Source organism: Cebus imitator, unplaced genomic scaffold (genome assembly GCF_001604975.1).
Source record: "Cebus imitator isolate Cc_AM_T3 unplaced genomic scaffold, Cebus_imitator-1.0 Scaffold520, whole genome shotgun sequence".
Classification (NCBI taxonomy): domain Eukaryota; kingdom Metazoa; phylum Chordata; class Mammalia; order Primates; family Cebidae; genus Cebus; species Cebus imitator.
Genome location: NW_016107835.1, coordinates 843,729 through 871,179, shown reverse-complemented (window position 1 = coordinate 871,179; position 27,451 = coordinate 843,729). Strand labels below are relative to the sequence as shown.

The 27,451-nt window shown below is 38.2% G+C and overlaps 1 protein-coding gene across 6 annotated transcripts in view; it reads left to right on the top strand.

Annotated features, from left to right (window-relative positions):
* Nucleotides 1–27,451, top strand: part of CLCN5 (chloride voltage-gated channel 5) — a 163,233-nt gene that overhangs the window by 113,903 nt on the left and 21,879 nt on the right. For 3 of the 6 annotated variants that reach the window (XR_001820542.2, XM_037733358.1, XM_017514208.2), the window contains exons 5-7: nucleotides 20,001–20,152; nucleotides 22,516–22,615; nucleotides 25,749–25,936. Coding sequence is in view for 5 of the 6 variants with exons in the window: in XM_037733358.1 (XP_037589286.1) it covers nucleotides 20,001–20,152; nucleotides 22,516–22,615; nucleotides 25,749–25,936 (440 nt within the window). In the remaining variant the exon portion in view is untranslated. The other 3 variants (XM_017514210.2, XM_017514211.2, XM_037733359.1) reach the window with 3 other exon arrangements.

Here is a 27,451-nt window from a genome sequence, read left to right as displayed (position 1 = left end):
GGCGCTGGCCGAAACAGCCGCGCTGGTGACCGTGGAGCACCTCTGCCCGGGAATTTCCTAGACTGTGGGCAATAAAAACACGGCGTCCACTCACCCTCTGCGCTTTCACTGGGAGCTGCAATCCTGAGCTGTTCCTAAACGGCCATCTTGGATCCACCCCCCCAATTTTCATTTTTTAATTAATGAGGTTGGGCATATTTTTATATGTTTACAGACCATTTCAGTTTCTTTCTCTGGAAGTTTCCTGTTCATGTGATGTTTCTATTTTTCTAACGGGCTGTTTATTCTTATTTCTTTATCAGAGTCTTTCATATACTAGTATTACTATTTTGTCTGATATAGGTTTAATGTATTTTATCCACTTCTAGTTTGTGTTTTTTAACTTTGGTTTTTTAAATTTACAGACATTTAAAATATTTATTTAGCCAGGTATATTGCCCCTTTCCTTTATGACTTCCAAATTCCTTATTATACGTAAAAAGGACAGTATCACTTTAAGATTAATTTGTATACTTACTTTAAAACTACTGTCTGGTTCTTTAACTGGGATTGCCATTCTCAAAGTAGACAGAGGACAAGAAACTGCTGTCAAATTCATTATTTAGCAAATTCATATTAAGTACATGTGACATTGTAGACACTTTGCTGAGCTCTGGAAATTAGCGAGGCTTGAAGACACCATCCCTGCCTTCATGAAGTTGATTATAGTTAGCTAAATAGCCACATAAATACATATGATAGTACCTATTCCTTAGAGTTGTTTTCAGGATTAAATGAGATAATACATATATAGCGCATGTAACTATACCTGGCATAGAGTTAAGTGCTCAATAACATGTTCAGTATCATTTATTATTATTATTGCTACAACCCTGTATCATAAGTGCTATAGCTTTTGTAGGAATTTAGCAGAATAGCCAGCAGGTGCAGTGGCTTATGCCTGTAATCCCAGCACTTTGGGAGGCCAAGGCGGGCAGATCAAGGGATCAAAACCATCCTGGCCAACATAGTGAAACCCGTCGCTACTAAAAATACAAAAATTAGCTGGGCGTGGTGGTGCACGCCTGTAGTCCCAGCTACTTGGGAGGCTGCGGCAGAAGAATCACTTGAACCTGGGAGGCAGAGGTTGCGGTGGGCCGAGATCATGCCACTGCTCTTCAGCGTGGTGACACAGTGAGACTCCATCTCAAAGGAATTTAGCAGAATAAGCACTGTGTGTGTGTGTGTGTGTGTGTGTGTGTGTGTGTGAAGGACTGGAGATTTCATAGAAAAGGTGTTTTGGAGCAAGATCTTGAAAGATTAGTTAATTGGTAGCAAGAACACTTTAGGCAGAAAGCATGCTTTTACAGAGATATCAACAGGCATAATATATGGAGGTATAAAAAGGCAGATTATAAGTCCAGATAGCACATTAAGGGGCCTTGAATGTGCTAATAAGTTTGAATTAACCTTATTGTCACTGTGAGAATGAAACTCCTTCATCGATTCATTCATCAAATAGTTTTAGAGCACCTGCGGTGAACCAGGCACTATTGTAGGCATGGGGGATACAGTGGTGGGATTAAGACAAATATTGACCCGGAACGTAGATCTAGTTGGGGAGGACAGTAAACGAGTAAATAGTTACTTAGTTAATTACTCATCATGATAAGTGCCAGGATGAAAATATACAAAATAACAATGGATGATAATTGAGGAATAACACTTTAGTTAGGAAGGTCAGGGAGGGTTTCTCTGAGGAGGTGACTAATTTGGAATGAACATACCAATATAAAAGCCGCAGGTTAAAAAGAAAAACAAGAAATTTGCCTTGGGAAGAAAGATATGTCAGGAAAGCGACAGTAGGAGAAGGCCCCTGAATTTAAAGTTCGTAAAGGAAAGGTACTCGTGGTGCTGTATTTAGTGGTCATCTACCTGCTTCTACAGAAGAGAACTGTTAGCATTTTGCCTCCACTTATGTGTAGTTATAACCATATTGAGTCATTTATACCAATCGCTGACTTTAGTGAAGTGGTCAGTTAAGGAGATCCATAAGCTTACATTAGCTACCTCTGCTTAAAGCCTCTGATTGAACCAGAGTAGTTAGTTATCATTGTTGCTTCTAATAGAAAATGGTATCATCCATCATCTATAACTGCAAAATATTTCTTGTGTGTTCATGTTGCTCTCAGTAGATGATTGGAGCAAGTTACTATGTATTATTCCCATTTCATAGACTAGAAAACTGAAGCAGAATGAGATTTTGACATGACCTATGATTTTCTAACATATTTTCACGTGAATAGTCCTTCATCACTTTTCATTAGCCTTTACAGGAGAATTACTGCTTCTAGTTTACAAGATCTAACCATAAAATAATGAGGCTGCTTTTCATGAGCCACACATGAAAGTCAGCCCACTTACAGCCCACTCAGCAGTCATATAACTTTCTTGCTTTGCTTTCTAATTGCTCTTCCTTTATTTAATGTTTTCACATGGGATTTCTTAATAAAGACAACAACAAAAAGGTCACAATGTCCTTGATACTCAGTGGTGAAACTGCATAAAATACTACATTTTGTACCAGGCACAATAGCACGTACTAAAAAGATTAGTGAGAAGGGGCTTGAAAGGCAGTAAAAGTGGTTCTTGTTTTCCAGATGGTTAGAGGGCTTGATTTATGAGGAATGAATGAATAAATTATGCATGGCATGGTTAAATGCATCTGAGGTAGTGTTATAGTAGTCTGCAAATTAGAAGAAACATAAACATGGAGACCTGAAAGAAGGTGGAGGGAATAGAAAAAGAGTTTGAGTAACAGAAAAACACGGAGAGCTGTTCTCATAGTCCATCTGTTCTCATTTGCCTGCCTCTGCAGCCTTTACCACAGTGCATTCATTCATTCATTTATTCATTTGATATTTATGGAACACCCAGATACGAGCCTAGCACTGTGCTGTTTTAGTAATGCTCTTTGATTCCCTCTTTTTCCTCACCTACTTGTCTTTCTACCTAGTGTGCCTTGCTACTCCCTAGCTGTTGAATGAGGAGACATTCCTGGCAGAGAGAGCAACACAGGTAAAGGTACAGCAGTGTCAGAGAGCCTTTTATATTCAAGAAGCAGAGTGTGTGTATCTGAGGTCTAAGGCTCCTGGGGTGGGAAGGGTGGTGGCAGTTGGAGCAAGAAGGAAGACTGCAGGGGCTAGGGTAGGCGGAGATCTAGTTAGAAATCTAGGTGGGGTCCAGATTGTTCGACCTCATTTGTAACCAAAGCACCATCGAATGACTTAAAAGCAGAGGAATGATATAATCACATTTGAGTTTTAGAGAATTTTTGGCAGTGTGGAAGGTGGCTTGAGGGAAAGGGTAGGTTGGAGACGGAAAGACCAGTGAGTGAAACTTGTTTTTTAGAATCTAGGCAAAAGATCACAAGGCCTGAATGAAGACAGCAAGAATGTAGAGGAAGAAATAAGTTATGGACAAATTTCAGAGGGGGAATCGATAAGATCAATTAGATATGGGAAATAAAATAGAAAAGAGTCAGGGATGACTTCAAAGCCAAAGCATCATATTGGGTAGGCAGTGTTCCCCCATACCATCTGATGAGTTTCAACATAACCTACCAAAATCCCAGAGAAGAAAAAAAATCTTAATATTCAAATGTGATAGAATAAGAAACCTGAGGGTATTTGAAATTTACGAAGTAAATTGCAAAACATTTCTATTTGTTTTGCCACACTGTAAAAAAAATGTCATACTTTTCCTCCAGAGAGAAACTGAAAACAAAGTAAAATGTCTTGGGTTCCAGCTCATGGAGAAATTTACTATCATCACCTTAGTTAGGCTTCCCCAAAGCTATCTGACTAGAGCAACTGTGTGGATTTTATGGGGAGGAAAAGAAAAGGTATTTTGAAATTAATCATTCTTATAACACTTGAACTTCCCTAAACACTTTAGCCTGGAAGAATGGCAATTGTTACTGCTGCTTTTTGAACTTAAAAAAAAAAAATGGCCTATATGGAAAGCTCTGCGGGGCTATAAACCACATCAGTTTAATATGCTGAATCTTTAAAATGAAACCTATGATGATGTCCACAGGCTTTAAAGGGTTCATTTAGGTTACTTAATTAGGAAAATGGCCAAATTTTAGAATTGATATCCTCTAATCTTTCCTCCACTTACTTTTGTGTTTTTTATTAGCTAAAGGACATAATTTCTTCAGATTTACTTAGTTTTTACCTAAATGTCATATCCAGGGTACTATATTACATATTCATCATGTCTCTAAGGAGCCTAAGGTCTCCTCTTGACTGTGACAGTTTCTCAGACTTTCCTTGTTTTTGATGACCTTAACAGTTTTGAAGGGTACTGGTCAGGTATTTCATAGAATGTCTCTCAATTGGGATTTATCTGATGTTTTTCTCATGATTACACTGGAATTTTGGAGAGGAAGACCACAGAGTTGAAATGGCTTTCTCATTATGTCTTAAGGAGTACGTACCATCAGTATGACTTATTACTGTTGATGTTGACCTCGATTACCTGGCTGAGGTGTAACGTTTGCCAGGTTTATCCACTGTAAAGCTATTTTTTTCCCTTTCCATACTGGACTCTTCAGAAGGAAGTCACTGTGTAGACCAGCAGTCCACAACATTTTTGGCACCAGGGACAGAGACCGGTTTCATGGAAGACAGTTTCCTCTTCAGTGAAACCAGCGGTTGGTGGGTGAGGACGGTTTTGAGATGAAACTGTTCCACCTCAGATCATCAGGCATTAGTTCTCAAAAGGAGTGTGCAACCTAAATCCCTTGCAAGCGCATTTCACAAATAGGGTTCATGCTCCTCTGAGAATCTAATGCTGCCACTGATCTGACAGGAGGCGGAGCTCAGGCAATAATGCTTGCTTGCCCTCCGCTCACCTCCTGTTGTGTGGACTGGTTCCTAATAGGCCACAGACTGGTATCAGTTCAGGGCCCAGGGGTTGGGGACCCTCTTGTTTAGATCACACGCAGGACTAGGAAATTATGTTTCACCTCCATCTGAGTGAAATATCTACAGAAATTATTTGGAATTCTGCATGGGAGATTTGTCTTTTCTCTCCTATTTATTAAATCATTTATATCAGTATGGCTTATTTATTTTGTACTTTGAGTTATAATCCATTACTACTTCATTTTATTGCTCAAATTTTTCTAGCTTTGGCTATTAGGAGCTCCCTTGCCCTTTGACAAACTCCTATCATTGTGGAGTCTTTTTTGAGCATATCCTTATTTTTTTGGCACTACAATATGCTCTAGGCTCATATTATGTATTTCCTGCCCCAGTGCTAGAATCAGCTATTTCTCCACTGAACTCTGGTTCCTTTTATTGGAGAATGGTATCAGAAACCGTGATATTGGCAGTAGGTATGCTCCTTTCTACTGAGGCATTTGTTGCTCGTAGGCCCTGTTAGCCAATGCAGTAAGGAAATACGTGTATACTGACCCATACATATATATATACACATCCACACATATCTATGAATATATCTGTATGTAACCACCTACATATACAGTAAGCTAAATATGAGATCATACTGATGTCTCTGATTCTAATCTATTACCACATGGATCACTCTAGCCTCCTCCCTTTGCTTGTCTGTAACCTCCTACTCCGACAGTGAGAAACCTGGTTCCTAGCACTCACCATCTGTTACTTAACTGTTCACTTCTGGTATACAGTCACATGCTGCATAATGACATTTTGGTCAACTACGGACTACATATATGATACCACATTTTAATAATTTGTAGTATAAATAGTACCAAATTTTAACTGTACTTTTTCTATGTTTAGACACATACTTATCATTATGTTACAGTTGACTACAGCATTCAGTACAGTAACATGCTATATGGGTTTCTAGCCTAGGAGCAATAGGCTATACCATACAGTCTAGGTGTGTAGTAGGCTAGACCATCTAGGTTTATGTAAGTATGCTCTATGATGTTTGCGCGATGATGAAATTACCTAACAACACATTTTTCAGTATGTATGCCTACCATTAAGCAATGCATTACTGTACATGTATAGTGGTTTCAGAATTGTTAACCCTTACCCTCCATAAGAGACAACTTTCTCAAGAGTAGTGTTTATGCATCATTCCTTTTGCTTTAGTGTTACAAATTTTATTCATTTCCGCAGTTTTGTGGGTCAGCACTTTCCCCCCTTATCCCTTTCAGTGAGGCTGTTTCATAAGATGTAGTTAGATTCTTTTTTCATATGCTGCATTCTATCCTGGAATCTTCAGTCTCCTAAATGATTTTTAAAATTTGCATACATTAAGGTTCATTCTTTGTGCTGTGAAGTTCTATAGGTTTTGATAAATGTATAGTGTATCCACTATTACAGTATCATGTAGAATAGTTTCATTGCCTTAGCAAATCCCCTGTGTATTACCTGTTCAATCCCTTTTTCTCTGAGCCCTGGAAATCACTGACCTGTTTATTGTCTCCATAAATTTGCCTTTCCCATAATATCACATAAAAGAAATCATACAGAATATAACCTTTTCAGACTAGCTTCTTTCACTTACCAATATGCATTTAAGATGCATCCATGTCTTTGTATGGATTTATTGTTCATTCCTTCTTATTGCTGAATGGTATTCCATTGTCTGTATATACTACTGTTTGTTTATCTTGGTTACTTCCTGTTGGGGGCAATTATGAATGAAGTTGTTACAAACATCTGTGTGCAGGTTTTTATGTGGATATAAATTTTCAAATCAAGTAAGTATTTAGGGATGTGATTGTTGGGTCATATGGTAAGACTATGTTTTGTTTTGTATATTTATAAAAAAAAAAAAGTGCCAAACCGTTTGCCAAAGTAGCTATACCATTTTGCATTCCTACCAGCTATGAATGAGAGTTCTTGTTAGTCTGCATCCTTGGTATTGTCAGTGTTTTGGATTTTAGCCATTCTAATAGGTATGTAGTGGTATCTCATTGTTTTAATTTACATTTCTCTAATGACAAATGAAGTTGAGCATCTTTTTACGTGGTGTTTGCCGTATGTACATCTTTCTTTGGTGAGGTTCAGGTTTTTTGCCTATTTTTAAATTGGGATTTTTTTTTTTTTTTATTGTTGAGTTTGAGTTCTTTGCATTTTGGATACCAGTCCTTTATCAGATATATATTTTGTAAATGTCTTATCCTAGTCCGTGGCTTGTCTTTTTATTCTCTTTACAATAGCTTTTGCAAAGCAGGAATTTTTAATTTTAATGAAGAGTAACTTATTTTTTTTCTTTCCTGGATTATGCTATTTGTGTTATATCTAAAAAGTCATCACTGAATTCAAAATCATGTAGACTTTCTACTATGTTATCTTCCAGAAGTTTTATAGTTTTGCATCTTACGTTTAGGTCAATGGTGCATTTTGTATTAATTTTTATAAAAGGAGGAAATTCTTTGTTTAGATTCTCTTTTTTACATACTTATGCCTAGTCATTGCAGCACTGGTTGTTAAAAATACTGTCCTTTCTCCACTGAATTGCCTTTGTGCCTTCTTTAAAGATTAGTTGACTGTATTTGTGTGGGTTTATTTTGGGGCTCTATTCTGATCTCTTGGTCTATGCATCTTTTCTTTTGACAGTATCATACTGTCCTGATTACTATTGCTTTATGGTAAATCTTGAAATGAGGTAGTAGTGTTCAGCTCCCAATTGTTCAGCTTCAGAATTGTATCAGATATTCTAGATGTTTTGCTTTTCCATAGAAGCTTTAGAATCAGTTTATTGTAGCTGCAAAATGACTTGCTTGGGTTTCGATTGGGATTGTGTTGAATCTATTCATCAAGTTGGGAAGAATTGACATCTCAATAATACTGAGTTTTACATCCCATGAACATAGGGTATTTATTCAGATCTTTAATTTCTTTTAATCAGTGTTTTGTAGTTTTCTGCATATAGGTCTTGTATGTATTTTCTTAGATTTAGACCTTTAAGTATTTAATTTTGAGTTGGGGTGGTGGCTCTTGTAAATAGTAATTGCTTTTTAAAATTTGCAGTTCTAGTTCATTACTGGTATAAGGAAAGCAATTGACTTTTGTATATTTACTTTATATCCTACAGTCTTACTATGTTGTTTAGTTCCAGGAGGTTGGGTATTTTTCCCCTTCAGGATTTCTTTAGGATTCTTTGGGATTTTCTACATAGACAGTTATGTCACCTGTGAATGAAGACAGTTTTCTTTCTTTCTTTCTGACCTATATACTTTTTAATTCCTTTTGTTGTCTCATTTCACTAGCTAAGATATTTAATAGATGAGTGGTAAGAGAAGACATCCTATTAATCTGTTGGTCTATTATGCATAGACAAGAGAACAGAATAGAGAGCCTTGTTCCTGCTCTTAGGGGAAAAGAGTCTAGTTTCTCACTATTAAGTGTGATATTAGCTGTAGGGCTTTTTTCATAGATGTTCTTTATTAAGTTGAAGAAATTATTCCTACTTTACTGAGAGGTTTTTTTGTTTTGTTTTTGAGATGGAGTCTTGCTCTGTAGCCCAGGCTGGAGTGCAGTGGCGCGATCTTGGCTCACTGTAATCTCCGCCTCCCGGGTCCCAGTTCAAGCACTTCTCCTATCTCAGCCTCCCAAGCAGCTGGGATTACAGACACAAGCCACCATGCCCAGCTAATTTTTGTATTTTTTAGTAGAGACAGGATTTCACCATGTTGGCCAGTCTGGTCTTGAACTCTTGACCTCATGATCTGCCCGCCTTGGCCTCCCAAAGTTCTGGGATTACAAGCATGAGCCACTGCGCCTGGCCTTGCTGAGAGTTTTTATCGTGAATGGATATTGAATTATGTCAAATGCCTTTTTGTTGTCAATTGATATGATCATATGACTTTCTTTTTAGCCTATTGTTATGGTAGATACATTGATTTTTGAAATATTGCTCCAGTGTTGCATACCTGGAATAAATTCCACTTGGTTGGTATTCCACTTGGTTGGAGATAATTAGTATTATACAACACTGAACTCAATTTTGTATTATATTTAAAGGATTTTTACATCTGTGTTCATGAAAGATATTAAGCTGTACTTTTCCCTTCTTGTAATGCCTCTCTTTGGTTTTTATATAGTTTAGTGTTTATCTCATAGAGTACCTTAGGAAGTGTTCTCTCTGCTACTATTTTCTGGAAGAGATTGGGAAAAATTGGTATTATTTGATCTCTAAATGTTTGGTAGAACTTATCAGTGAAACCATGTGGGCCTGGTGCTTTCTTTGTTATTTCTAGTTTAATTCCAGTTTGGTAAGAGACCATGATTTGTATGATTTCTAATCTTTTAATTTTTTTTTAAATGTGTTTTGTGACCCAGGATGTGATCTATCTTAGAAAATATGTATAAACTTGAGAAGACTGTGTATTCTACTGTTGGATGAAGAAGTTGATAAATGTCAATTATGTTCAGTTAATCAGTGAAAAAATAATAATAGATATGGGGTAGTTCAGATTTTCTGTTTCTCCTGTGTAAGTTTTGATAGTTTGTGTCTTTCAAGTAGTTGGTCCATTTCACCTAAGTTAGAAAATTTGTGTTCATAGTATTTCTTTATTATCCTTTTAATGTCTGAGGGATCAGGAGTCATAACTTCTCCTTCATTTCTGATATTGGTAATTTTTGTCCCCTCTCTTTTTTTTCTTGGTTAGCTTGGATAGCAGTCTGTCAGTTTTGTTGATCCTTTCAAGTAACTTGCTTTTGTTGATTTTTCTCTATTTTTTCAATTTCATTGATTCCTGTTCTAAATTTCTTTTTGTAAAGAAAAGTCTTCAGTTTGCTTTAGGCTTACATTGTTCTCTTTTCCTCTTAGCTCCCTAAGATGGACGCTTAGGTTATTGATTTTAGATCTTCTTTTCTAATATATACATTTAATCCTATAAATTTCCCTCTAAGCATTGCTTTTACTGCATCCCTCAATGTTACATCCCACATATATTATATTTTCATTTATTTCAAAATATTTTTAAATTTGTCTTGAGACTTTTTTGACCCATGGGTTATTTGGAAATGTGTTGTTTAATTTCCAGGTATTTGAGGATTTTCCAGCTGTTTTTCTGCTATTGGCTTCTATTAACAATTCAATTACATTGTGTTAGGATTTACGGCAAACTGGGCTGTATTTCATGTTTGGTGTAACTAGGCGCCAGAGGGTTCAAATTCCTCTAGTGTCCTTGTTGTCTTTCCTCTTGATTGTGAGCTTCCCTGAGGACAACTCCTCTAGAGAGTCTGTGTCTTACTGCTTTTCAACTGTGATCCCCTATTATTATACTGTAGCCATGTTGGGGTGGTGGTAAAGTATGGGGGAAGTGGTAATTTTATAGTCCTCAGATTAAATATCACTGTTTCATGGAACTGTGTTTTGTGGCTATGACATTCACATTTTTCTCCAGTAGTATAGCTTTTTGTCCTCCCTGCCCTCCACTCTCTTCCTTGACTGCAGCATTCCCAATGTGTTTACTTGAAGCCCTACACCCTGTTGAGTTTGTTCCCCTGCTTTAGGTGAGATAAGAAGGCTAGAGGGGGTTGGAGTGGGAAGAATGCCCTTCTCCCAACTAGGATAAGGCTCAGGCAAAGTATTTTCCCCTGAGGCCTTTGTTATGGAGAAATCTCTGGGCAAATTTTGCAATGATTTCTCTTTCCCTCCCCTTGTCAGAGCTAGGAGGGATTCTTTCTTAGATCTTCACTGTGAGAATTTGGTGGGGTTCCTGGAGGTAGAGCTTTGGTGTGGGAGCTCACCTAACACCGTGGTCCCAAGGAGTTTCTTGTACTCATGCTAGTTCACATTCAGCCTTCAGCAACTTGTTCAAGTTAACCATTTGTGTTTCTACCAGCTCCAGCCATTTCTACACCAGGTAAGCAGATCTTAGCTGTGTCTCTTTGAATAAGCTTGTCTCTTCAGATTTTGTGGTGGCAGTTTCCTCTGCAACCTCAGTTCTCCAGGGGGTCCAAGAAAGATCATTGATTTTTTTTTTTGTTTATCCAAACTTTTCTTGTTGTAAGGATGTGAGTAATAACTTTTAAGCTCTTTGCTTGCAGGAGCTGAATCCAGAGGTTCCCCGTTTTCATTTAATAAAACCACTTTGGTCCCTTCTTGAAGGAATATATTTTCAGCTCCATTTTGTTCCAATTTATGACACATGGTAGAGGAAGGGGTTACTGTAATGCTTCAGGGGGTATGTGCTGCATGTTTCTAAAATCTGGATTACCAAGTAATCCAGAGATACTGTAGCCGTATGGGTAAGCTATGTGTAGTTAACCATATGTCAGAAATGTTGGGTCTCAGTGAGCTACTAGATTGTCCTATACTTCATTGATGAGCTGAGTCTTACCTTTCTTTTCTAAGGATTGGAAGCACGATTTTATGATCTTGCCAGTAGAGCATTCTCAGTTAACTGTGCAGTCAAATTATCATTTGGAATTCCTCAAAGATAAAGGTCTCTCAGAAGTCATTCATTCAATCCAATATATGAATGACCAAGCAAAAAAATCATCACTAAAATGATAGAGTATGAATTTGGAAGGGACCTTAACATTATACTTGCTAGTACCTCCTCATGTTACAGATGGCAAACCTGTAAACCCACAGAGATTAAGGCAGTTGCCCAAGGTGACACAACTAGTGAGTTATGGAGCTAGGATTGGAATTCACATCTTCTCACTGCAGGACAATGGATCTGAGTACACTTGTTCCTATTAACTGTTATTTAAAAACTGAATAAACCATCTTCCTCTCCAGGCTTTCCCTCCTGGTGTTCACCAGAAGCTATCACCTACTTTGTCCACAAGTATGCCAGTAATCTGCCTCCCAGAACATAGATCTGCTCTTTGCAATGTCCTGTCTCTACTCTTCCAGTTGCATTGCTATTATTTTTTCTTTTCAAAATCACTTATATAACACATAAACATGCCTCACTATGAAAGATTCAAACAATACACATGTTTTTAAAATGTGAAAGTCTACTCTGTTCGTCCCACTCCAGAGACAACCACCAAAAAGAATTCAGTATGATCCTTGCAGCTCTTTCTCTATCCAGTCACATATGAAAAAAAAAAAAAAAAAAGACATATTCTGCTTATTTTGTGACTTGATTTTTCACGTAATATGTCTGGAATAGTTTTCTATTTCAGTACACATCAGTCTACTTCTTTCCTTGCACTATTTCCCTATTACCAGACACTTATATTGTTTCTGGGTTTTTGCTACTACAAACAGTGCTGCAACGAATAGCATAGATACACTGGTGTTCACAGGTGCAACTGTGTCTTTAAGGGCAATTCTCACTATATATATGCTTTTTTGAAACTTATTTTTCTGTTCATGTCATCACACAATTCCTATTAATCCAAGGAGAATCTCACACTTGGTATATTCTCTCTTGAAATTTTTCCCCTGCTAAAGAGTAATTGCTAGTCTCGTGTGCCCAGTTTCCCTTTGGAAATTAATAGAGAGAAACCAATGTAGACTTAGGACAGAAGAACTGGATAATTCCTGCTTCTACAACAATAATTAGAAGTTATTAGGCAGGATTATGCTACCCAAAGGATTTCCCAACACTGTGATATGTAATGTGCATTTTAGGGCAGTGTCTCTGTACCCATCACATTCCCCATTCTCTTGTCAGTCCCATAAATGTGTACAATTGAGAAGGAAGGAAGGAAGAGCAAGCAAGGGAGTGGAGTGCTGTTTGCTTTTTATGGAGAGCCCTCTCAGCAATTTTGTCAAATCTAGCCCCTTCACTTCATTGCTACATTACTTTCTGTGACATCTTAGTCCAGAAAGAGCCTGCAGATACCAAGCCAAAGTCCTCATTCTGTTTTGGTTACTTTGATAACTGGCAGTTAGCACCCTGGTTCCATTGGTCATGAAAGTGGGTTGAGTCAGGAACTTCCAGAGTTGAGCAGATGCTGGGAATGAGAGGACTACAAGAGATGCTCCTCAAGCAAATATCTCCAACCCAGTGAAGATGGAGCTGTATCCAATGGGAATAAAGAGTCAGAAGGAGGTGTTAGAATCTCAATTCATGCTTGTCTCTACAGCTTTCCCTATCCCTTTTTGCCATGCCTAACCTTTCTGTATGTCTCTCATAACTGTCAAACTTCATTTCAATATCATAGATTTGTTGGGGTTCTTGCAGTTCCATTTCCCACATCCTTCATCATCTGTTTTATTGTCTAGCTGTCAGCAGAGTCAGGATAGAGTTTCTTCTTTGTTGTCCTTCCTGCGTGTTAGACACTTTGAAGTTTTAACCTGCTGTGAACAGGAACCAAAGCAGTGGATCGCTAAATGAAATGAGTGCAGGGATGAGATTCAAAACAACACAGGCACTGCCCAATCAGATTGGCTGTCAGACATAGCACTGGGGCAGTGTCCTGGAGCCTCCTGGTATTCCAGCTGCTGGATCATGGGTAAGTTCAGGAGTTTCTAGGGTAGGGTGAGGTGGGGGAGGAGAGTCCTCAGGAAAAAGTGGTTATTTATCTGTAGTTACTGAAGTAGTATTTAGCAAACTGGTATGGCATACAGATGCATACCAACAGAATAGCTGCCCTGAATAAGTGTCCCCGGGCTCAAACTAAGAGTATACTAAAGCATAACGTCTATTCAGGACTTAGATGGGAGGGCTACTCCAACAACATTTGCATTTTGATCACTGAATTTAGTTAAGTGGGAAAACAAAAAAGAAGCAAAATGAAGGCACAAGTTGCTAGATAGAAACTTCCTACAAATGTCGATTAATTTATCAGGGCTTCTGCTGTAATGTACTATCAGACAAATAGATGAAATGGGATGTGAAAGAGTTTATGTGACTTACTAGGAGATCTAGAATGGATGAACCAGTACAAGAAGGGAAGCGGGGTGCAAGTATGGAAGTAAGAAGTGGCATATAATAGGCTCTTAGTATTTGCTGTTTAATGCAAGTAAAGTTTAAATAACCACAGGATGAATATCTGCTGATGTTTGTTAGGCATAATGTTGAATTTTTTGTACATGTGGTTCCAGCCTTGCAAAAATATAATATATCCCTGTAAAACTGAAATAACATTTTTAAAAGGGACTATTTTCAAGTCCTGTGATATATACCAATAGCCCTGCCCCATTTCTTTGAATGCTTATTTATTTCTTTAGGCTGTTGCCAATTAGTGAGCCCTCATGCAGCTGTGATATTACTAAAGCAGTTCTTCAAGGTCTGTGTATGAGATTTCTTCCTATCCTTTTTCCCCTTGTGTTTTTGTTAGTGTTTAACTAGTTCACTTAATCATTTACTGTTCATCCCCCTAGGTAAATTTCTAATGGCATATTGGTTAGGGATTTAAATAAACATTATTCTCAAATCAGGTTTTTTTTTTCTTATATTTTAAGGAGTTTTCTAGTTTTAAGCATCATGTGATTTTTAAGAAAAAAAATTAGAAAGTAGTTTCCATGATGGGAACTGAGTTAAATACATTCATTTATATGCCTCCTCATTCAAGCACTGTGTTTCTAAAGACCTGTTGTTAAGTCTTTGGACCCGAGTGTAACCCTACGGGAAAGCTGTTTCAATGTTGACTTTTTTCTCTGACTGATTTACTGTATGTTTTTCCTGGACTCAGGCAATGCACATTAGCCTTTTGGGGGCTTTTTGTTCTGCCATTTAAGTTGAGGTCTAATTATACTTTAACTTGAATAATTTTTCTGTTAGGGCATTAAGTTTTTTAATATACGACATTCACCATGCCTTCAAAATTTGAGAGAAGTATTACCTTTTTTTCTTTTAGAGGCAAAAAAATCTAGACTCACCTTAGTACTTCAACCTGACATGTAGGCTCATCGTTTAATTTTACTCTGCCTTTCTTGGCAGCATATTTACACACCAGAAGCTTAACTCTGAATACATTGTTTTTTGAAAAGCCTTTTACATTTTGTTACTTTGTGCTTCGTTAGTTAATGGGTAGATCATTTCTACTGTCATTCTTGACAGCTAAATTTTAAAAATTTATTTCTTCTAAATTTACTAAATTTCTACTAAAAAATGCTAAGAAAAGGCCGGGCGTGGTGGCTCATGCCTGTAATCCCAACACTTCGGAAGGCTGAGGCGCGTGGGTCGCCTGAGGTCAGGAGTTTGAGACCAGCCTGCCCAACATGGCGAAACCCTATCTCTACTAAAAATACAAAAAATTAGCCAGGCATGGCAGGTGCCCGTAATCCCAGCTCCTTGGGAGGCTGAGGCAGGAGAATTGCTTGAACCCAGGAGGTAGAGGTTGCAGTGAGCTGTTGTCACGCCACTGCCCTCCAGCCTGAGCGACAAGAGCAAAACTCCATCTCAAAAAGCTAAGAAAAGAAACCAGTTAGATGTGGAATATGACCAGTGACTTAAGCTGTTTGTCATCAAGTCAGCTATAGATACCTTGATGAAAGAATGTGAACAAGTTAAACCTTTTCATTGATGAAACCTGAAATAGCAGTAATGGCTGTCATCATTATTATACATTTTAAAATATATGGTTTTCCCTATTCTAAAAAGTATGATGAATATTTTTAAATTCACAGTCCACTCTTGTGTCAAATAACCATTTAGAGGTCTTCATGGGCTAAAAGTTTTCAAAATGTTGCTGTAGGAGCCACTGGCATAGTAAAAATTGGGAAATTACCTGGTCAGATCAGTGTTTCAGAAAGAATTCTGTTTATCTCAAAATATTCTATTATTGTGTTTTTATCATAGGATGCATTAAAAATTGGTAAGAATTTCTTTATCTTATTTTTACAATAGTATCAGTTGACCTACATTGGGCAGTCTGTATAATGAACACACTCGAAAGATAACAAGTTTGCCAGAGAAGAGAATGGAGAGTAGAAAAGAATAAAAGAAATAAAGCATGTCAAACTCTGATACTGGTGCCTCATTTCTTAATCTAAATTCTAATTAAATCTTGTTTTAGTATAAGGACTGCATCATAGCTACCAACCCTCTAGTTCTCAAAGGAAGTAACTGTACATGGAATAAAAAGAAGCCCCTCCCTTAGAAGTGTTGATAAAGCATTTGAAAAACACATGAACTTTCATTAAAAGTTATGGCACCAGCTATGCAATCCTTTGAACTATACATTTTTATGTGCCAAAAAAGATGGTATCTTTGCTAAATTGACTGCTAATTAATATAGCTGCTAATGTGTGAAATAATCTAATAGATAATGTAAATCATACTAGATAATATAAGTGAATTCTGTAGTAGTCTTCAGATACAATTACAGGTAAAATTGTGTTTACTAAAGAACAACTTGGAAGGAGGCTTAAGAGGTTGGGCAGGTTATCCTTTTTGAATGAGGTATACGTACTTTTCTAAAATTTTAATCGAATAAGACACTCACAGTTGGACCACAAATGGTTTTTGCTTTTTATAGCAGTGTAGCTCATGGCCACTTAATACAGTCAGTTGCCACTACCTTTTCAATCCTCCTCATTAATGCTAGACTAGTTCATGAAGTGAATGAGATAATATAACAATGATGAACTGAAAGCATACAGGTCCCATGCAGTGCCTCACATTTCAGAAGGTTTTGTTGTATTAACATTTCTTAACCTTAAGAATTGATGAGAGTAATACCCTTTCAAAGCCCTACACACAGGGTCCAATTATTAGAGCACACTATGACTGGGTTTATGTTTAACAGTGGCTGTCCTTCAGATTCCCTTAGGGAATCCTCCCAATGTAGAGAGTTGGGAGATAGCAATTTTATTCTTTACTGGACTGGCTAAATTGCACAATTAATTAAGACCTGCTTTAAAATAGCCTTCACAACCCTTTAAAACCATGGAAACATCATAGTGAATTTATTGTCAGGCTGAAATAGCTACTTTCATCCAGGTTGGATTAATGAGTATCAGAGTTGTTGCTTTCTGCGTAGAGCACTACTACTCAGAAACAACTCATTTTCTTGACTACTCTGGGTTTTTTAAGTGACGAGGTGCTTTTAAAGAACTGACCTTGTATAGTAAGTTTATATGCAGCTCCGTTTTTTACATTTTTCTTTAATTATGATTTGTACATAAAGAAGCATAAAACATGTATACAGTTCAAAGAATAATTGTAAAATGAGCACATAAGTAAACCACGTCCCAGATCAAGAAAAGTGACCAGCATTCCAGAAGCCCTTGCCATGTGCCCCTCCCACATGACAGCCCTCTTCTCTGGGTAGCTTCTATCTTTACTTTTGTTATTTCCTTGCTTCTCTTTGAAATGTAATCACTTACATTTCTGTTGTAAAATGATATAAGTTAGGCTTGCCTATTTTTGAACTTAGAGGCATAGAATCGTAATGAATGTTATGTGCATTTTTGTGTCTGGTATCTTTCACTCAGCATTAGGTTTGTGAGACTTTACCTACGTTGTTGCTATCCAGTGCATTTTTTAAAAAGCCTTTTTTATATTTGCCTTTCTCCCTTTTATACTTAGGACCTCTGTAACTCTAAATTCTTTTGGATATTTCTACTTTGCCTTCTTGGACTTTCTGCTAAATGAAGATTAAGACTTGTCTGGACCCAGGTTTCCTGAGCCAACCCGACTGCCACCGGTTTGATGGCATTTGTTTAGATGAGACTACATCTTTAAGGCTTCCTTGCCCAGTTAAAAATCTTCCTTTCTCCCAGGCTGGTCCAAAGGTCTGGTCACATGACTCCAACAGTGACATCACATTCTGACCGCCAGGGAACACTGGTGGTTCTTTAGGTGGCGTTTGTTGCCGTGAAAGGCAGAGAATGCAGCAAGTGCCCTTCTAAAGCACTTCAGACTGGGGCTTCTTTTGTAAAAGCTCCCCAACCTAAATGACCAAATGCGGGCTGCCAAGGTTAATTCTTCCTTGAGGCAGAAAAAAAGAAAACTGTGATTGAAGGTAAGCAGACTTGAGCCCAACCAAGGACTGAAGCATGCCCCCCGGGAGCAGGGGATCTGGAGAATCGCAAGCAGTCTGTTGTAGGATTCTAATCACTGCCTGCTCTTTGAGAGGGGCCTGACAATTGCGTTTCTAAGGAAACCGGACTACAAAGGAGGATGATGCAGTGCTCATGTTACCTAGTGATGTAATAGGATTCTTTCTTTCCTGCTAGAAGCTGTTGCAGATCTTCATTTTGCCTTAATATCCTTAAAGCTGGGGGCCTCATTTGATATATAGTTTAACATTAGATAGCTATCAGATGATTTTTAAAATTAGTTTCAGAAAATCCTGTTTTTCCCTTTTGAAAGGAGAACTCTTAAACCAGAGTAAATTCAATTGGGGCATTAACCTGCCTTAAACAGTAAATATCTGGTTGTTTGGTGTCCTGTGTTCATATCAGCATTGGACTTGAGAATTGAAACAGCTTGCCCTCCCCCACCTCCACACACACATACTTTATCCTCTTTCTGCCCTCATTTCCTAGCTGGCTTTTTCCCTCTAAGCTCTCAAGAAACACACCAGCTTTCATCTTTATCAATATGACACTGACATGATAGGAAATGCTGGGCTGGTGATTCAGCAGCCATCCATTTTACAGCAAGATACAAATGAAGATATGGAAAGGACTTTGGATTGGGGTTTTAAGATTAACTTGTTCACCTTCTCCACTCCACCCCCACCCACCGTCACCCTACAGATGATTTGGACTCTGCAGAGCTTTTTCTTTCAAATGTGCACCTTGCCTGTGAAAGGCGTGCTGACTTAGATATTCAGAAGACTTACAATTGGTAAACCAATTGTAAGTACAGCTTGGAGTGTTCCTTCAAACTTACCCCATATGAGTGCTAAAGTTGTCTGTTTGGAGTTTACAGTGAAGATGTGGATGCAGATGGAAAGAGAGGGAGTCAGCTCAGGCCCACTTGGGCCTCCTCTGCAGAGGGATTTATTACCAAACAGTCTGGAGGAAGCCTTGTCCCTGCCAAGGTTGGTGCTGCAAATGTGAGCTCTGGCTGGGTGAATTAAATGATGGCATTACTCTGCCCTTTTCCCCAGTGTTCATTTGCATACATTCCTCAATACTGCTTTATATTTTGCATTTAATAGCAAAATCTTCTTCCATCAAACAATGTTGCAGAAATATTTTGATCAAGATTAAGCCTTGTGTGAGATAGCTTGTGAGTTTAAAACTTTCTCCCCCATTCCCAACATTCATCAAACAAATTTTGGTTCAGGTGATATTTACTGATTCTTGGGTATGTGCTAGACACTGTGGAGAAGGCAATGATGAAAGAGATATTGGGCTACCAGCAAAAAGCTTCTAGTCTAGAAAGGAAGAGAAAGCATGTACATAAGTAATTGTAATGGAAGTACCCAAAGCAAAGTAGATAAGGGACTATGATGGGTGGGCAGGTGGATATGTTTCTTCCAGTTGAATGATCAGGGAGGGACATTTCATCACTGAATCATGCACTGTTCTTTAAATCTCTGCTTGTAAATCTTAGACTGTGCTGACATACTTAGAGTTCCTACAAGCCCATTATGCCAGGGATCAAGTCTTACACCTATTGAAGGGAAATTTGTACATTCCAGCCAACTTACATTGTGAAGAGGCCCATATGCTTTATTTGGAGTCCCCAGTCAGGCAAAAACCACCTTATAGGATTGCATTACTGCCTTATAAATGTAAAATGGTCCTTGATGTGATATGGCTGCAAGTGCCTTTGACCCTTTTGTCTCCCTTCCATAAACTGAAATACCTAAGCTGCTCCACCCTCCTTCTTGTCTTTTGTTTCATAAATCCTTTCCATTGCACATCAACTCCTTTCATTTTTCTCTTTGTACTGTCACTCTCATCTGTCGCTTTCCATTGATACTGCTTTTAGCCACTCATCATTTTGTGCCTACACCACAGAAACCTCTGAATGGGATGGATGTTCATACCAGGTGACTGTATTTCTTTATCAGCCCCAACTGTAGTCAACTAATAGTTTAAGGGCTCACCTTTTGGAACCCAAAAAGAAGGTATTAAAAATGTTAACAGTGTCTGAAGTACTAATGTCTGTTTCTTGTTTAATACAGAGGACAAGTCGTACAATGGTGGTGGAATAGGTTCTTCAAATAGGATCATGGATTTCTTGGAGGAACCAATCCCTGGTGTAGGCACCTATGATGATTTCAATACAATTGATTGGGTGAGAGAGAAGTCTCGAGACCGGGATAGGCACCGAGAGGTAAGACAAAAGATGGCACATAATTGTTAGGAAATACAGGGGAAGAAATTGAAGATGTCTGTTGTTTCTGTTTTTTCCTTTCTTCAGCCCTGGATGTGACTGAATCTGGTTTCTGTTGGCAATATAGGGTTTTGTTTTTTAAATTTACTTTTAAAGACATCTTGGACATAATTTTTATCCTAAAAATTTTAAATTGCATTTAATGATTTGTCTTCCTATAGTAAATAGTTGAAAAGGATCCTTACAGCGAAATGGATATAAATGCCTCTGAAGAGAGGTGAAAACAAGCTTGGAGGAAGGTGGCAAAATAAATGTCAAAGATCTTCCTTTCCCATCTCATCCCTCTTTTATGGTTTGTCCCTTAATGCAGGCTATTCATAACTAAGTAAAGTAAATGGTCTGTTAAAGGAATAAAAGAAAGAAATCTCAGAGCCTTAGTGTTTACTGAAGCATACAAAATAAACTCCTTGTGATTATTGCTCTTGTGCAACCATAAAACTAAAGTAAACTTATGCTTTCAACTCCAATAAAACCACAAGACCAATCAAATTCAAATTAGGGAGATTAATTTAATATGATAGGTAATAGATGGCACTTATGACTATGGTATAGGTTCTTTTGAATTTAGCAAGATAATTTCCCCACTTTTCTATTTTTGAAGTACTGTGAAAACTTCTCAGAGAGACCTGCCAAGGTAATTTGCCTTTAACTTGTTGCTGTGTATCATTTAAATGAGAGAGTCACAATTTCTGGTTTGTATGAGGGCCACATAGAAAGCTTATTTAAAAAATTGGTGTCCAATCCCAGAGATTCCTAGTAGATGGTCATCTGGTGAGTCACTTCTTCAACCCACAATAGGTTTTTTTTTTTTTCTTTCTTACTATTTCTGCTTGGACTCTAGATTTGAAATGTGATTTATTTTAAGCTGCCCCATTCTCTCCCAAGTTAATTTCCTCCTCTTAGAGTCAAGCAAATCTCCTGAGTAGTCAGTTGGAGATTGCTTTTCATTCTTAATCCTTTCCAGCTCCTGACTGGTTTTCTCACAACCACCTGAAACCAGGAGTCAGGTTGTCCCAAGTACAGGTTTTGAGAAATTCCTTCTTAATCCTGGGATATTTGGTGATTCCACTGAGTTTTCTTGTCACAACTCGAAAAGTTGATCACTATAAAACATTTCATGTTTTTCATAAGATTTCTGCCATTTGGGAACATATACACATATTCTTTCTATCGTATGTATATATGAATTCATCAGGCAGGCTTTAGAATTTCTGCCATCTGTAATTTGGCAGTTTCTCATCAGTTGCATATTCAACATGTTATCCAGATTATGAGAGTCACCTGTGGTATGACAAGCCCGCACTTCCTTTTATATTAATGGTTGCATCTGAGGCAAATGATGCCAATTAGTAATCTAAAACCACTTAAAGTCTGTTTATCAAATAGCACAAGGGGGCTTTTTTTTTTTTTTCTTGGTATTAACTGTTCATTATCAGAAGGGAAACAATGTCATAGGGAAAAATGTAACTTCATTCCTTTTCAGCACTGAAATTGGAAACTTAAAGTCATAGGTCAAAACTATTTTTTAAAATGCTTTTGAAATTTTCAGAATAATTTATTGTTTGTGACATTACTGTAGATACAGTGGGGTAGCTAAGTTGCCATTTCAAAGATAAGAAATATTGATACAGAGAAAGGGGAAGTACCCACACAAAACTGTCAGAATGTTGATTTTTAAAATGTGGGCCCTGAAGGCTTAAATTGTCAAGGCTAGGACTTAAAAGATAAAACTTTCTGCACCTCCTGATAGCCTTGATGTTACCTGCAGGTTTTTGAAAATGAAAGAGATACATTGTTGCTATCACTTAGTATCTGTGACCACTGTACAATTAGGGGTTTGTGGGATTAAGTCTGGGAATTTGCCTGACCTGAGCTACAGCCCCCAGGTATTAAAGCCTCAATTTGTACTTTTATCACTCAAATAAGCCTGTGTTTGTTTATTCTGTGAAAAACATTGAAATTATTTGCTGTGAGTCAAGAGATTGCCCTTGGAATATCTGATGTCCAGGACAGAAAGAGACCACTGCAATTAGCAACACACGTTGATGCTATAAGAAATGAGCAGCTTGGGAGGAAGCCCTGAATAAGGGACTTGTGGGTATTACAATACTGTAGATGAAGGTGGGGTTTCAGCAAACCTCAAAATTGTTAGTCAAACTGGTTCGGCTAAAGATGATGTGAGAGGTAGCTCTAAATTGGTCTCTATTTTCCAGTGATTCGTCTTTGTATTTCTTTGTTGAACAGTTTTGAGGTGAAAAAAGGATGTGTGTAGAGTGTACCAATGTTTTCTAATTTTCCCCTAGATTACCAATAAAAGCAAAGAGTCAACATGGGCCTTAATTCACAGCGTGAGTGATGCTTTTTCCGGCTGGTTGTTGATGCTCCTTATTGGGCTTTTATCAGGTATGGTAAAATGTTAGTTTTCAAAACAAATCTCCTAAAATTGTGGTATGTTCCTCCCCCAAGTCATGAGCTGAGTCAGGTACTGTGCTTTCCTATTTCCTACATTTAATGAACTGCTGGTGAACCTTTTAGAAGCTTGATGTCCCCATCTGTACAGGGTACTAATACCTGCAATTCTTACCTTAAATAAATGAGGAAATGCATTGAATGCATTTTGTACACTATAAAATACTGTATCCATTTTAAGATGACGTTAGTCGTTTGGTGCTTGTTTTGAGGAAGAGCCCTTCTGTTGGAGACAGTTTATTTAAAGAAATATGTGCTGCATGGGTTTTAGGAGAGAAGATATGGAAGAGGACTTCCTGAGACATTTTGTGGGTGTTTCTTAAACATCTACTCACTCGTTTGGTGATGCAGAAAAGCATGTAAGATATGGCTCATACTCTCAAGAAGCTTATGATCTCATTCTTTCATAGTGGCCAGGGGTGGAATGGTGCCACCTTGCCTTATAAACTCCATCAACCTCCCCGCCACTCCAAATGATATATAGTCTCCCTAAAAATGGTATACTTGCTGTACAAATACAGCTTTCAACCAAGTTCCCAAGAAGGCTTCTCACCCGGTGGGGGAAGCAGAGTACCAAGGACACTAGGTAGAGATGGTAAGAGGTGTGTCCTCATGGCATTAAACATACGGCCTAGGAAAATCTGGAATCTTGAGCTGAAAAGAATTTAGGTAGAAACCTGGAGATGGAGGGTATACAGTGGTAGTTAATAGCAAGCAGAGGCTCTAGTTTTAAGCCGCCTGGATTTGAATCCAAGCCCCTGCTAGTTTTGTGACTTTGAGCAGGTTTCTTGATCCCTGGAAGCTTTAGTTTACTGATCTGTAAAATGGCGGTAATCAAAGTCTGAATGTTAGAAGTTTGCTGTGAGGATTAAATGAGATACAGCACATAATAGCACTCATTAGCACAGCAGCCAGTTGTTAATGCTGCTGCTGCTGTGGCTGCTGTTACCAAAAGAGAATAATTCATGAGCCATGGAGTAGAACATGACTGTAGCAAATGAGGAATGGCTTATCTATAGCTGGGTTTTTGAAAATTGTCTAGGGCAGGGATTGGCAAACTTCTGCTGTAAAGGAGCCAGATAGTAAATATTTTAGGATTTGTGGGTCAAGTGGTGTCTATAGCATCCACTCCATTTTGCTGATGTGGCACGAAAGCAGCCATAGACCGTAGGTAAACAAACGAACCTAGCTGTGACCAGAAAAACTTTATTTGCAAAAAAAGAGGCAGGCAAGATTTGGCCCTTGGGCTATAGTTTGCCAACCCATGGCCTAGGGTGTTAACTCTGCCCCTTCTGGCTCTTACAGGAGAGAGAACATGGTCTGGCTGTTTGGAGCTGCCTAATAATAGGCTGGGCGGTCTATAATGCTAAGTATTGCAGAAAGGCTGAGGAGAAGGAAGATGGCTGAGAAAACGTTATATGACATAGCAGTTAGGAGCACAGCAATAACCTTGAAAAACCATCTCAGAAAAATATTAGGAGCTAAATATATTCGGTTGGTGCAAAAGTAACAGCATTACTTTTAATGGTGAAAAGCCGCAATTGTTTTTGCACCGACCTAATAGATTTCAAGAGAAGGCAACCACTGTAGAAGTTTTCATAGTCATAGGAGAGAGAGGAAGGGCAGAGGCTTGAAATGATAACAAGGACAAGGGACAACATTTTATTCTTCAGGGTAGGGGAAACCTAATAAAATTTGTAACCAGAGAAGAAAGAACTGACTCTGGGGAGGAGGAGAGGTAGAAGGTGAAGACATGATGGAGGGTACCAGTATTAGGTGAAATAAGACATGCACATGTGAAACAACCAGAGAATAAGCCAAACTCTAAAAGGTAGAGAAGGTTGTGGGCCAGAGTGGGCAAGAGTAGGTGTCAAACAATGTGTTAGATTTGACTAGGTTCTTTGAGTATGTAAATAACCTGTGTTAACACTTTTAGCACCTACCAAAACACACACATGACATGGCTTCCCGCCTGTTGGAATGTAGGCATAATATTCTCAACTTTTTAATGTATTTCTTGTCACTAGGTGGTCAGTGAATATTTTTCTTTCCTTGTACACACAGGGTATTTTGTTTTTAAGCATTGGAGAGCAACAATAGAAGCAGTGTGTCTGAATGCTGGAACAGTCTGGGAATTCAGGGGCTGTGCATTTTATGATGGCTTTACTATTTCCCTAAAGCATGATTCTGGGCCATTTAATTTATTTATGCCAGAGTTTCTTCATCTGGATGTCAGAAATGATGAGAAGGCCAGAATCTAAAGTACTATAACTGTCTTAACCCTATCAGTCTATTAGCCACAGTGCATAAGTCCCCAGTTCATGATTCCATTTCCTCATCATTTTCTGTGGCGAATGTTCTGTGTATGATCCTGTTTGCTCTTTCTCAGCAAGAAAACTTTAGGATGTTCATGTCCTAGGTTCAGGAGGCTTCAACATGTCTAAAGCTTCATCTCACCTTCCATGCACATCACAGCTTGTGCTTTTCAGCTCCTTTAGCCTAGAATGCCCTCCGGCCATTGTTCAAATTCCCTTGTCCACAGAGCACAATCCTGCTATCAAGGCTTAGCCCTTCTCCCCATAATCTTTGTCAGCTCTCCTCTCTAACCAATCTCAAATAAACATCAGAGAATATTTCTCAATGCTGGGCAATTCACATTTTCTGAATCTTGCATATATATATATATAGGTGAGAATAAAATAATCTTTAATAAACTTGACTCTTTATTGATCAAATTCATAAAATTGAAGTCAAAACAGTGTTTTTGCCCTGTTAGTTCAGCTTAAAGATAGGTCTACTAGCCCCTTGCTCCCACTCAATTATTTTGTTTTCCCTAACCCCCTTCTATATAGAAATTCTACCGATGCCAATGTTTAGTGCAGAGATAATAAGTGAAAATCAAGCAGACACACAATCAGAGGTTGCAGGTGGAATGGGGAAGTATGTGCTCATCCCTTACTTTAATTCCTTTCCTCTCATTTTTTCTGACAAAGCTTATTCTGATGACCAAAGAACAGTTGCAAGATTCAATTTAACTTTGGCCTTTCCCTCCCTTCCCACAAATCAGGTTCGTTAGCTGGTTTGATAGACATCTCTGCTCACTGGATGACAGACTTAAAAGAAGGTATATGCACAGGGGGATTCTGGTTTAACCATGAACATTGTTGCTGGAACTCTGAGCATGTCACCTTTGAAGAGAGAGACAAATGCCCAGAGTGGAATAGCTGGTCCCAGCTTATCATCAGCACAGATGAGGTAACATGTAGTGATGTTTTATGAGCCATTGACTTTTATTCTTACTTATTTTATTTCTTATACTACACTGACAGCAATTGTGGAATCTTCCTTTATTTTCCTTTTCACAGAAAGGGGAACCTGTGCCAGCTGCCTTTCTCTGTGGTTTAAGTGCAGCTCTATTTCCATCTCTGCTGATGTGTGGAGTCATTTGACACTTATGTTTAAAATGGTTTTTTGTTTGCTTTAATAAGCTTGGTGTTTCTTCTTAGATACTAATACATAGTGTGACTGAATTTCTCGTTTTCTAATAATTTCAAAAGAAATGTCAGAGGCAGCCAACAGGTGAGCTATAATTTCTAATGAAGGATAGAGTGGTTTAAAAATGTGTTTATGCATATAGATTGGAAAAGTGATTTTCCCTGAGCATTGCATTAGAACATTGAAAAAATGCATTCCATGTCAAAATAATAGAAACCCAAGAATAAAATTGCCTATCATCCCATTTTGCAATCAGATCAATGTTTTCATTTGCCCTTCTCTTCTAGCACATGTTTTTTTTTCTTGAGGCAGGGTCTTTCCCTGTCACCCAGGCTGGAGTGGAGTGACACGACCATAGCTCACTGCTGCAGCCTCATCCTTCTAGACTCAGGCAATCCTCTCACCAGTCTTTCTACGGAGCAGCTGGGACTGTGGTGTGGTGTATGTCACTACACCTAATTTTTTGATTTGTTTGTTTTTTGTTGTTGTTGTTTTGTTTGTTTGTTTTTGTAAAAATGGAGTCTTACTGTGTTGCCTAAGCTGGTGTCAAACTCCGGGGCTCAAGTTATCCTCCTGCCTTGGCCTTCCAAAGTGCTGAGATTACAGGCATGAGCCACTGTGCTTGGCCTAGCATATGTTTTTTGATGCCAGGGTAACTTGGCTTATTTTTCAGTTACTTACCTTTTGTTTACCACTCAGTTATATGTTTGATCTCTCCCACTGAAAACAAAATCACACAAAACAAAAAACTCTCAACTCCCAATTCTACCCTGACTTCTGCCAACATTTATATTACCCACCTCGATCTCAAATAGTTTGAGGTGGCATGTGCAGGCACATACATAAATACAAACGGTCCAGGAAAAAGGAGGCTAGGAAAAGAATAAAGATAGAAATAGGAGTGTTTATATGCATATATGACCATGCATATTGGCTTACATAAAGGGTTCAATAAAAGGAATATATACATGCTGTATGTTTGAGAGGGTTTAGGTCTATGCTTCTCAAACTAGGGTGAGGTCACCATGCCAGAGGGTAGGTGAAACTACAGGACAAACAGTATATACCTTCCTAGAGCATTACTTTTTCCTGAATATTAGGAAAATGTTTTTCAAAAATTATGTGTAAATAATCATTTAAAAATGGAATGCAAAATTTCATACTTGTTAAGAAAAAATAAAACTCTGTTTCAGCTCTGCTCCTGGTACCCTGTCCTATACTCTGATGCTTTTGTTTACTCTCTCCTAGATTAGGAGAACTTGGGTAGAAAAGTTC